The 12,797-nt window shown below is 43.5% G+C and overlaps 1 protein-coding gene across 1 annotated transcript; it reads right to left on the minus strand.

Moving 5' to 3' along the window:
* Positions 1-4,168: 4,168 nt before the first annotated feature.
* Positions 4,169-5,442, minus strand: LOC147983103 (uncharacterized). The gene is made up of 3 exons (XM_087539434.1): positions 5,338-5,442; positions 4,795-5,244; positions 4,169-4,449 (listed from the first exon to the last, which is right to left on the minus strand). Exons 1-3 carry the CDS (start codon positions 5,440-5,442, stop codon positions 4,186-4,188), a joined length of 819 nt encoding a protein of 272 aa, XP_087395560.1. The 3' UTR covers positions 4,169-4,185.
* Positions 5,443-12,797: the final 7,355 nt, after the last annotated feature.

The following is a 12,797-nucleotide window of genomic DNA, read 5'->3' on the forward strand; positions in this document are numbered from 1 at the left end:
ATTTAGTAACTCTACCGGAAACAATTGGGAATCTTATAAAGCTGTCCCATATCAATATATCAGGCTGCTCTGGTCTAGAAACTCTGCCGGAATCATTTGGGAAGCTAACAAACTTGGTACATTTTGACTTGTCAGGCTGCTCCGGACTATTAAATCTGCCTCGGTCATTTGGCAGTCTTATCAGCTTATTGCATCTTGATCTAGCACGCTGCCATGCACTGGCGGATCTGCCTCAGTCATTCTGCAACCTTGAGAAATTGCAACATCTGGATTTGTCATTTTGGTCTTCTTTTGAGGTGATCCGGAAAGCTCTTTGTGTTACAGGTCTCCAGCATCTCAACTTGTCACACCCCTGCTCTTCTGTCGCTGAACACAAGCCCCACGGTCCTGAAGAGCTAAAAGAGGCTCTAGAGAAGCTCAACAAACTGCAGTATTTGAACCTATCCATGTTTTCTCACTCCAAGTCGGAAGAGGAAATTGGTCAATACCTCGAAAACATCGGCGTCCTTTGCAGTCTGGAGCATCTGGACCTATCCCATAACATGTATCTTCGTAAGATGCCTGATAGTGTAGCTGGCCTCAACAAGCTGCATACACTGGACCTCTCGGGTTGCATTAGACTAAAGACTCTGCCCAATGAGATATGTGAAATGGATTCTCTGAAATCAATTGCTCTGAGGCACTGTCGGGGCCTGGAAAGTTACCAGTTTGTGGTTGGCGCTGATAAAGTGATAATAACAGAGGCAACTGTCATCAGCTTGAGGATGTGGATTGCCAGAAGATGGAGATAATCTGCCTTGAAAAGGTCAAGTCCATGGAGGTGGCGCAGAGTACAAGATTGGGAGAGAAAGGACGTCTTGTCGAGTTGAAGCTTTATTGGACTCCCGGCTCTCAAGAATTGTTGGACGCCAATGTTTTGTTAAGAGAACTAGTGACACCAAATAGTCTGCAGTGCCTCGAGATACATGGTTATGGCGGCAGCGGACTCTCTCTCTCCCTGATGGCCTGGTGGACGCCAAAGATACGTCCTGCTCTCCTTAATCTCGCAAAGGTTACCTTGGAGGATATGAGGAAGTGCACACAGCTACCACCGCTTGGTCTTTTACCAAACCTGCAGCGGCTGGTGCTCCGAAAGATGGCCAGCATCACAAGAATCGACGGCCGTGATCTGAGTTTTGGCAACTGGCAAGCATCAAAGAGACTCTCCGAGCTCACCATTGATGATATGCCTGAGCTAGAAGCGTTCAACACCAGATACGAAGGTGCTGGTGGTAAGGAGCTCATGTTCCCGGCCATTGATGTATTAGTGATCAAAAAATGCCCCAAGTTGGTATTTGTACCTCTCCCGCCTCGAGCTCGCAGGTTGGAGGTATTAGAAGAATGCAGCAAACTGATGATGGCTTCCGAGTTGAGCGGAGGAGGACGTTGTGCGGAGGGACCTGCCTCCTGTATCGTTGCTGCTCCGGTAACTGAACTGGTGGTGGAAAGCAGCAGGTTGGACTTGGCTGACTGGAGCTTGCTTCACCACCTCCCTGGCCTGCATAGCTTAACTATCAACAAATATAGCTGACTTGGCTGACTTTGAGACCTTGTTGGAACTTATTTGTTTGGTTAATAAGATGGCCGACGGCCGTATGCATCATGCTAATGCAGAGGCAGGGGAGACCCTCTTTTTCGAAAAAAAACCTCCCTCCCGTTGATGTGTCCCAAATGTTTGCTACAAGTTTTAGAGTGGTTGGGCTTTTTTAGAACCGTTCGTTGATGTCGATCTAACGGCAGACAAATACGAAGTACTGGGTAGTACTCCGATGAAAGTACGCGAAAGTACTAAAACGAGTGGGGCCGGTACTCGTGACAAGGTGGGGACGCGTTTTAATCTAGGGGCAGTTTAGTCCTAGGAAAATTTGCACGCGCCGCCCCTCTCGTCGAATGCATAACCGCCGCCATGGTGCTACACATTCCATAATTACTCATCGGCGGCCATCTCCTCCCTCTCCTCCAAGTCCACCGCAGTCATCTCCTCCTTCTTGCCGCTGCAACTTCGCTCCACTCAGGCAACCCCCCCACCCACCCCCACCCCCTCTTCCATGGCAGATCGAGCTGATGGCCGGCGGCGATAACACCGACTTCGTGCAGATCGCCGGCGGCGACCAGGTCAAGTTGGCCAGGTTGAGGGAGATCCGTTCTTGGTTTGACAACACAAGGCAGATGAACTGGACGGCAATGGCCACTCTCAAGAATTTGACGAAGAAGGAGAGGGCAAAGCTTTGCCCCCCGCCCGCACAACCGATTCACAAGATCGAGATCCTCCTCTGGGCGATGGAGCAGGCCAATTCGTCCAGCGAGTGGACCAGGCGGAGGTGGTGGGCGTTCAGATCCAGGGTAGAACATCCACTGGATCAGGAACCCACCGTGCACGAGGTGCCGTTGCAGATTGTGCAGCCTCCAACCGAGTCACCGGAGACTCTGAAGCGCAAGATGAGGAGGACAGTGGTCGCGACCTCGCTTCCCCGCCGTTCTCCACGCTTCCCTCGCCGCTCTCCTCGTCTGAACGTCGGCGGTAGCTATGTTTAGAGTAAGCTTCCCCACTCCTCATCTTCCTACTGCTCGTGCTTACATCGTGGTGATACTGATCGTAATAGCTCAGAGAGGGAATGCTAGATGGCATTTTAATCTCAATGAATTGCATGAATATTTGAGTACATGGATTTGGAGGATGGATTATGATGTATGTGAACCCTAGGCATCATATGAACCCTAGGAAAAATTAGTAATGTTCTAGTGGTAGACACTGAAATATTTCGGTACACACCGGTAGGCACTGAAATATTTCGGAACTGCCCTAGGCAAAATTTGTAATGTTGTAGTGATGGACACTGAAATATTTCGGTACACACCGGTAGGCACTGAAATATTTCGGTACTGCCCTAGGCAAAATTTGTAATGTTGTAGTGGTAGACACTGAAATATTTCGGTACACACCGGTAGGCACTGAAATATTTCGTTACTACAATTTCAGTACACACCGATGCACACTGAATTATTTCACTACTGCAGTTTCAGTACACACTGAAATATTTCAGTACTGCAAATTTTATACAAAGTTGGCATTTTGTCATTTATGTGTGAATTAATCCATGCATCATATGGCATAACTTTGTACATGAGTTTGGGTCAATTTCATGTCTATTTATTGTTAAAATTATTGTCATGCCATGAAACACAAGACAAGTCACTGACCCAAGCTTGCAAAGATGCCATATTAATGTTGCTGATATGAATATGCATGTTTTCACCTAGTCTTGTGTCTGAATTAAAACTGAGCATTTTTTCTTGATGGTATCCATGGATCTAGAACTCCTATGAATTTGCTCATGTTGGATGTTTTGTTCTCCATCATTTGTACTAGCATTCCGTGCGATTAGATGCCATGACAAGACCCCTGGCATATTTATTTTCTTGCCTCCAACATCACATGTGTGTTTTGCAGGAAAAAACCTGGAGTTCACCAGGCTGGCTGAAGTTGTGAGGCTGGGAGGCTGATGGTGCTGCAACTGGCTGATCCTTCTTCTTTCAGTTTTTGTTCGTCATTTCTCAAGCCGTTGGACCAGGGCTACTTCCCTATGTGCTGTTAATGTATTAAGTAGTTCCTTCGAATTTGTAGTATTAGTTAGTTTGAATGTGGAAGTACCTTAATTTTTGGAACGAAATGTTGCTATGTACAACCAAGGGTTTCATACCTTAATCTTTGGATAATTAATTATGTGAACTGTTGGATGTGGCGCACAACGAAACGCCTCTATACTATAGTTCAACATGTCGGTCCAATTAGAGACCAGCCACTATCATATAGAACAGTTAGCATTTCATACTACAACCTGGCACGTACAAAACATCACACAGTGGAAGCACATCCCTAAGCACCTTGCATTGTACAAAGTCTTAGAGACCAACCTCTACCATATATAACAGTTACCATGTCACACTACAGCATATAAAACATCACACAGTGGAATAATCATAGCTAGTAGAGCATTAGTTACCAGTTAATAATAGTTGCAATCCATCACAAGCAATAGTACCTAGATATGAGTAGATATAGGTACGGTAATACACGACAAGTACTCGCAAACAAGAGCTAATATAACAAGTTCATTTCACATTGATACATGGCCCACCCCAGTTCTAAATGAGGTGGATGGTGATCATCATCCTCAAGTCATGGCGACGGGTGTTCGCAACAGTGAGTAGGATGGCCTGTCCTACCCGAAGATTCTTGGCACGAAGGAACTTCTTCCACCCTGCCCTGCTCAAGACAGTGCGACCGTCCGTGTCCACTGCATAGGCACAGCTGGTGATGGAGCCCGTTCTGGTAAGGCGTAGTCCAGCAGCCATGCCTTCTTTGCCCGGGTCGATGCCACAGCTATCAAGTAACCTCTTAGGTAATTTCTGAAAACAGTTGACATGATATATAATCATGTCACGTGCAATTATCAACAAAGCATACACTTCAAGACAGATATATCATTGAATTCAACACTGAGCATATATATCATCACATCACTACACTATACGCCAAGCATCAAATTACTATAGTAATTAGGCATATCATTAGATTACTGCGTACACTAAGCATATCATCGCATATTACTACACTACATGCATGTCATAAAATTCTCCACTAAATGAATTCTAAACTAGGCCTCTCATCACAGTACTACAACATGCATATCATATGAACTACTACACTAACTAAGCATGCATATCATGTAATTACCACACTAAGTAACATACCATGATATGCCGTTTAACATTCGTCCTTGTGAGGCGGGTCACGAATGGCTTCCCTAGGTATTCTTCACGTAGCGTAAGAATGTCCCAGAGGTTGCCGATTTCCTCGTCGCCCAGTCTGAGTCCTTGGGCATACATGTATTCAACAAGTGGTTTCTCATCATCATCTGAATCAGCACCATCTTCCTCCTCATGAACTTCATCCTCACTATCCGGAATCAAATTTAGATAGATAACAGAAATCCTGGGCCTATCTCTTCTGAAGGAGAAGCTGATCAATTCACCCCCACTAAGACGCATGCGGGCGATGAAACGATCCCAATCATCTCCTCCTATCTGGGTTATCTTTCGCCCCTTCTCGACCTGCATAGTGTATGGGCCCCCAAGAGCGTCGAAGGTCACGGTGTCTGCGACGAGCTCATTGAATGCCAATCTCACATTGCATGGTACGATCTGTGTAAGATAAAAACAAATAACAGACACAATACATTAGTGGAAATAGCAAAAAAAAGAATGTACTGTCAGAAGGCTCACATAAATTATTACCGCTGCAACAACAAAAGAAGGCTGGAAGTAGATGCCGAACAACGTGGCAGTAGAAAGGCTGGTCCGGCACCGTGAGTTGCAGCGTCCACATTGTGCTTCCTCCATTCTACATAGAACATGTTGAACTCTAAGTTGAATTGTACATAGTACAATACAAAGATCATACATATAATAAATCATAGTGATAACCTATACTGGCAATGGCCAATCAATCTATTTTCTATCATCTACGTAATAAAGCAATGCCAATGACAATGGCAATGCCCATCTCATCTAAACCTGGGAATAGTTTGGCATCCAAACTAAAACCAGTCCAATCCACGGCACACATCAAAACCAAACCAATCCAGATATTTTCATTTAGAATCTAGACCAAACCAAACTATACATGCTCGTCATCCAACCCAGTCCAAACCGTTTTCAACTTTTGAATTGAATCCAAAGGTTCAAACCGTGGACAAAGCCATATGCGAGGGCACGTCATGAATCTAGATCAGACATGGCGTCAAAGCTCGAGAGACCGACAAGCTCCGGCCGGCAATAGCGGCTCTTGGATTTGAAGCAGTAGTAGGTGGTAGTGGCAGCTCAAACTAATTGATTGATTTGGTCTCAAACCATAGAAACCAAATCAAGATCCAATCCAAAAACTAAGTTTCAGTCCAAACCAACCGGCTTAGATCCGCCTCCGTAGGGAGACGCGTTTGGGGAAGGGAAGAAGAGGGGAGATCTCACGTACTTGCCGGAGTTGGCGGCGGCCGCGCACCAACAACGAAGAGAGGGGTCGTCGGGAGATGGCGGCGGAGGCGGCGGCGCTGGTCGAGAAGGGGAGAAAGAAAGATGTGGAGTGGTCGAGACGGGGAGAAAGAAAAATGTGGTACATGTGGTGGCTCGGTTGTGTGGATGACAAGGGGACCCACTTGTGAGACCGATAGCAATTGATGGCAAACCGCAGGAGGTGCACGACCGCGTGCACGACCGCCACGTCCCCATGTGGAATGGGGACGGCCGGGTGGGTGTGTCAAGTCAAATCGGCACCCGCGGCTTCTCGGTAACTCCAAGAGGAAGGAGCAGTGCATTTCTTCCCCAGATCGGGTAGAAAACCCTCGTCCTCTCCCGAACCTAACCACCCTCTCTTCCTTCCTCACCACCTCAGCACCCTCTCCTCCTTCCTCACCACCCTCCTCCCTTCCTACGCCTCCCTCCTCCTGTCTTCGACCGACGATGAAGCGCGGGCGTGAAGATGCGGCGAACGAGCCGGAGGCAACCATTGGAGCAGAGCAGTCTGCTGCCGTGGCTGCATCCGTGGGTGGAGCGGCTGAGTCCGCCGTAGCGGCGGAAGCTGGCGGTGCAGCGACCGTTGTGCCTGCTCCCGCTGCCATCGCAGCTGTCGAGGCACCCGTCGGCGAGCACAAGGTCGGGGAAGATCTGGAGGAGGAGGAGATGAGAAGGCGTAAGCGCAAGGTGCATTACGAAATCGAAGAGCTCTTCGAGGAGAACGCCATAAAGGAGTTCGACCTAGATAGCAGGAAGGGCAGCGACTTCGACGAGGATGCCATCGACGAGCTATCTGAGGTAGTACTCTGTTTTTTGCTCTGTTTTTTCATGACATTGCGGTTTTTCTTGTTTGAGCATCAATTTCACTTGGGCGTGCTAGTTGTACGTATGTAGGATTGTAGGGATCTAGCATAGATCTTCATGTTTGATGTGGTTTTTTAAATCTGATTCACATTCTGATTCCAGCAGATACTCTGGTTTTTTTCATGGCATTGGGGTTTGTCTTGTTAACTAGATGAGCATAAGTTTCACAAGGGATACATTAATGAAAGAAGTGGGGTAATGAACCCAAATACAAGAAAATGTTCATGGCAGGGATACATTAATGAAAAAAGTGGGTTAAACAATGGATATATGGCAAGATTCTCCATTGGCTTCCCGAGGACAGTGACAAAATGCTGCAGTTCCTGATTCATTTTAGTTTATGTAGATGAATTAATTTGCACACATGTTCATACACTGGTAGAAAAAGGGCCTATAGTCCCGGTTCGTAAGGGCCTTTAGTCTCGGTTCCTAAACCGGGACTAAAGTGTCGGTACTAATGCCCCGACCCTTTAGTCCCGGTTCAATCCAGAACCGGGACTGATGGGTCTCCACGTGGGCAGTGCCGGCAGCCCAGGCAGGGGGGCCTTTGGTCCCGGTTGATGACATAAACCGGGACCAATAGGCTTCCACGCGTCAGCATCTGGCTGGAGCTGAGGTTTTTCTTTTTTTTAAAAAAAAGTGGTTGTTTTAGGGGTTTAGGGGGTTATTTTTAGGTTGTTATTAGCTAGCTAATAGAGAGAAGTGTCCTCTCTTATATCTTCATCCTTGGTTTACCTACGCTACTGCTATGTTCATTTCACCCGTAGATATATATATATATAATAACTCATGCATGCTCGTATCATACATCATCATATATAATAACAAGTCCTACTAATTAATCAAGCATCATCATACAACTTCTACTCGTTATTAATAATAAGTCATACGATCATCATCCTCATAGTCATCGAACCCAACCCTACATAATTGTTCTTAGCACATGATCATCAGTATCAGGTAGGACCTAAACACACTTAAGGTAAAATAGCATAAAACAATATAGACCCTGACTCTCCATTATGAAGAATGGAGATCATCCTGTCTCCAATTCTTGCGCCTCGCTTCCTTTTGCTTCCAAGAAGCTCCTTACGACTGTCCATACATTTTTTCCATCCTTTGATTGCCATGTCTCCACTTCTTTTAGAAATCCGGTATGGACAGTTGAGATTCGTAGGATGACCTGGATATATGTTCAAAACACGAAGGCTGCCGCCATTCTGATACATCAAATGAGGCACACAATCCTCTGGGATTCTCTGTTGAAAAACATAGTAATAACTTCGTAGTTAGCAATGATGTACTAGTTTTAGAAGTATGCAAAAAGATGTACGGATGTCGTAATAGTAAAAAAACTTACCAGGGTATCTCCATGGTAGTTACCGTAGTTCAACACGTGCACTGGTGGCACGTATTGACCATAATGTTGAAGAGTTCGATTGTAGATATTGTAATTCTCAAGATCATTACAAAATCCAACCAGATGAGTTTTCTCCTTGTAAGTTAACTCAGAGCCATCGGTGTAGTAAGTTCTATCTACCATCTTCTGCACATTCTTTGATACTTCAAAATAAGCTGTCAACTATTTTGAAATGAACAATATAAATTAGTTAATAATTAACTATGTTTGAGAAACTCACATAGCGGTAGAACTGAAGGAGTATCAACAAGGACCCAAATGTCCATATTGTCTTACTCAATTTCAGGATGACCAAGATCCATGGTGACAAGCATACCCTCATCAAAACCATACAATTTGCAAAATGCTTCCCAATTTTTGCAACCAAAATGAGTTACGCTCTCAGCATTATACAACTTTACTTCAAAATCCACATCATGATGGGTCCTTAGGTGAATTTTCTTCGTTTCAAAATTTTCATGGTCTTCAAAATCCATCCTCTCCAAGACATAGCGTCTTGCATGTCATGGGATAAACTATACTCGAATTGTAAAAGATGAAAATTACACGTTGAAATAGTTGAAGTCATGCTTAATTATGAAAAAAAACACTTGTCGTCGTTGCGTACCGTTTCAACTTCGAAGGTCTCCTCGAGCTTAATGCTGAAGCGCCGACCATCGTCCAGGTGAGGCCTATCGCACTCACCTCGATCGTCGTGGCACCAGTCGCAATCCCCCGGGAGACTTTCGTCGTCCGATGATGACATTTCCTATACGTTCATAATTCAAAGACTAAATTAGATCATTATTATTCAACTAATCATATGCATATGCCTTGCATAGTGCTCTCCAATTTGAGCATTCAATAAGAAAAATCAAATCGCAAAATAAAGTAGTATTCAAATTAGGATGCCTTCAATTATAAGAATAACTACATCATCTCCATGTGTCCGTACATCGAATATTATCACTAATACACGTCGAATACTATATATCATACATATCGCCAGTACAGCTAGAACCGTAGCGCCCGACGGGTATCGGCGCGGGCGGTGGACACCCAAAGGGAAGGAACCATCACAGGATCATAGCTCCAGTGAGATCCCTGAAGAACCTGCCAGGTATTCTCGAACCTGCCTCCAACGCAACCATGTAGCGACGGACGTGCTCGTCCTCCTCGCTGACACGGTGACGTACCACCTCCGCGGTGTCCGGAAGCCTCGGCACCATCACTGGCCCACGCGACCGCCACCAAACAAGGATCGGGTCAACGACGGGCTGGCTCCTCACCAAGCTACGCCTCCGGAAGGTAGCGCCTCCCAGTACCACCCCGGCGGAGCCCAGTCCCGGACATGGCCCATCTGGTCAAGCAGGTGTTGTCCGCCGCCGACTCGACGACGAGGATGCGGGATAGGCATCGTCCATGTCGATGCGGGAATAATTGCTTTAACTAAAAAAATAAACTAGTTCTATTAATTTTCTTGCTAAAAATAAACTACTTCTATAGTAAAATAAACCAGTTTTATTAAATCAACTAGTTCAACTACTAAGCACTTACTATAAATAGAATAATGTAGTACTTACTAAAAATAAACAAGTTTACCTAGTTCTAACTAATTCCATTAAACACTTTCTAAGTAGTACTAATTACTAAAAGTTAATTATCGGGGAGAGGGGGTATGTCGACAATGACATACCCGATAACAAAAAATAAGAAGAGGAAGAAGAAGAAAAAAAGAGGAGAAGAAGAAAGGAAAAGGAGAAGAAAAAAAAGAAAAAAAGGAGAAGAAGAAGGAATAATAGAGGAGGACAAGAAGAATTCTTCTTCTTCTCCTCTATTCCTTCTTCTTCTCTTCTTTTTTTTCTTCTTTTTCATTTTCTTATTTATTTCTCCTGTTATTTCTCTCCTCTTCTTCTTTTCCTTCTTCCTCTTCTTATTTTCCTTTTTTCTCTCCTTCTTTTTCTTCTAAATATGAACATATACATAAATGACTTTGATCATACATAATGTTCAGATTCATACACAATATGAACAAAATTATAACAGAAAAAATAATAAAAATTCTATGAACAAAATAAAAATTCTATGAACAAAATTACAACAAAAAAATCATAAAAATTCTATGAAAAAATTGACATATTATTTGCATATATATGAACACACAAACTTTTGCATATGCAACAATAATATCACCAAAAAATGTATGAACAGAAAAAAATTCTAAATTTTGCATCTAAACTATACATCTAAATTAAGTACAACTAAATTAACTATACATCTAAATTAACTATACATCCTAACTATACAAATAAATTAACTATACATTCTAAATTAGGAAATTACGCAAGCCGGGGCGGCGATCGACGAGGAGGGGCACGGCGTCGGCGGCGAGGAGGCAGGGGGGCACGGGGCGGCGACGGCGACGGCGCGGTCGGGGGCGACGGCAGGGGCGGTGGACGGCGACAGTGAGGGGCACGGCGTCGGCAGCGAGGAGGCAGGGGGGCACGGGGCGGCGACAGCGACGGCGAGGCACGGGCGACGGCGACGGCGCGGTCGGGGGCGACGGCAGGGGCGGCGGACGGCGTTGGGGCAGCCTGGCGGCGTCGATGTGCTCGGCGTCGTTGGGGGCAACTACGAGGAAAATGTGAAAATTTTCAAAGTCTTTGCTTATATAGCAAAACCATTGGTACCGGTTCGTGGCACAAACCAGGACCAATGCACCCCTTTCGTCCCGGTTTGTGCCACGAACCGGGACCAAAGGCCACTTTTCGGCAACCCAAAGGGCGGGAAGCGGCGGCCTTTAGTCCCGGTTGGTGCCACGAACCGGGACCAAAGGCTCCCTTTCATCCCGGTTGGTGCCACCAACCGAGACCAAAGGGCGTGTACTGGAACTGCCACGGTGCGTTGGGATGTTTAGTCCCACCTCGCTAGCCGAGAGGGGCTCGGAGTGGTTTATAAGCCCTGCGGAGCCGACCACTTCGAGCTCCTCTCTACTGCAGGCTTACGGGCCTAAATCCACTCTCTGTGCCTGTGGGCCTACTGGGCCTACTGTGGGCCTGCATCCTGGCCCAACTAGCGGGTTTCTAGTCGTCTGCAGGCTGTGGTGGCCTAGTAGGCGGCATTTTTTTAAAAAAAAATCCAGGTTTTTGTTTTTTTACTAACAGCAAAATACTTACTAGTTTTTCAGTTATTATTTTTGGTTTTAGGTAATAAAAATTATAAACTTTCTGTTAGTGCCATTAATTTTCCAATTTGAATTATTTAAATTTGAATTCTTTGAAATTTATGTGAATCACTAGTTTGTAACAAAAGAAATATTTATGATAATTCTTTTTGCTATTAAAGTTTCTTTTTGCTTATAATGTTTTGAACAGAAAATACTTAGATAATTTATTCTTTGTTGCTTTATTTTTTTTATTTTTTTCTACTTATAACAAAATACTTATTGTTAATATAAGTATTTTTTTCAGATTTTTTGTTTTGTTTTCTGCATTATTCATTTTCTTTTGTTTTTTGCTTTATTTTTTATTTTAGGTCACAAAATTTGTTTATGAATAGTTAAAATTTGAATAGTTTAAATTTGAATTTTTTAAGATTTGTGTGAATCACTAGTTTATGAATAACTTTACTATTTGTGTGAATCTCAAGTTTGTGATTAACTTTACTAGTGCCATTAGTTTTGAAATTAGAATAGTTAAAATTTGAATTCTTTGAAATTTGTGTGAATCTCAAGTTTGTGATTAACTTTACTAGTGCCATTAGTTTTCAAATTAGAATATTTAAAATTTGAATTCTTTGAAATTTGTGTGAATCTCAAGTTTGTGATTAACTTTGCTAGTGCCACTAGTTTTCAAATTAGAATAGTTAAAATTTGAATTGTTTGAAATTTGTGTGAATCTCAAGTTTGTGAGTAACTTTGCTAGTGCCATTAGTTTTCAAATTAGAATAGTTAAAATTTGAATTCTTTGAAATTTGTGTGAATCTCAAGTTTGTGATTAACTTTACTAGTGCCATTAGTTTTCAAATTAGAATAGTTAAAATTTGAATTCTTTGAAATTTGTGTGAATCCCAAGTTTGTGATTAACTTTGCTAGTGCCACTAGTTTTCAAATTAGAATAGTTAAAATTTGAATTGTTTGAAATTTGTGTGAATCTCAAGTTTGTGATTAACTTACTAGTGCCATTAGTTTTCAAATTAGGATAGTTAAAATTTGAATTCTTTGAAATTTGTGTGAATCTCAAGTTTGTGATTAAAATTACTAAAAAAATGAACATAGATGCGCCTATAGAGAAAATTCAACCTAAATTCATAATCAATCTCCATGAAATTCAGAGAAATTCATTATGAATTTAGGTCAAATTTCCTGTATAGAGGCATCTATTTTTATTTTGAGAGGAGCTCAACAATGCAGAGAGGGACAGGC

The sequence above is a fragment of the Triticum urartu genome, chromosome 2A (assembly GCF_056163025.1).
Source record: "Triticum urartu cultivar PI428250 chromosome 2A, HENAU_Tu73, whole genome shotgun sequence".
Taxonomy (NCBI): domain Eukaryota; kingdom Viridiplantae; phylum Streptophyta; class Magnoliopsida; order Poales; family Poaceae; genus Triticum; species Triticum urartu.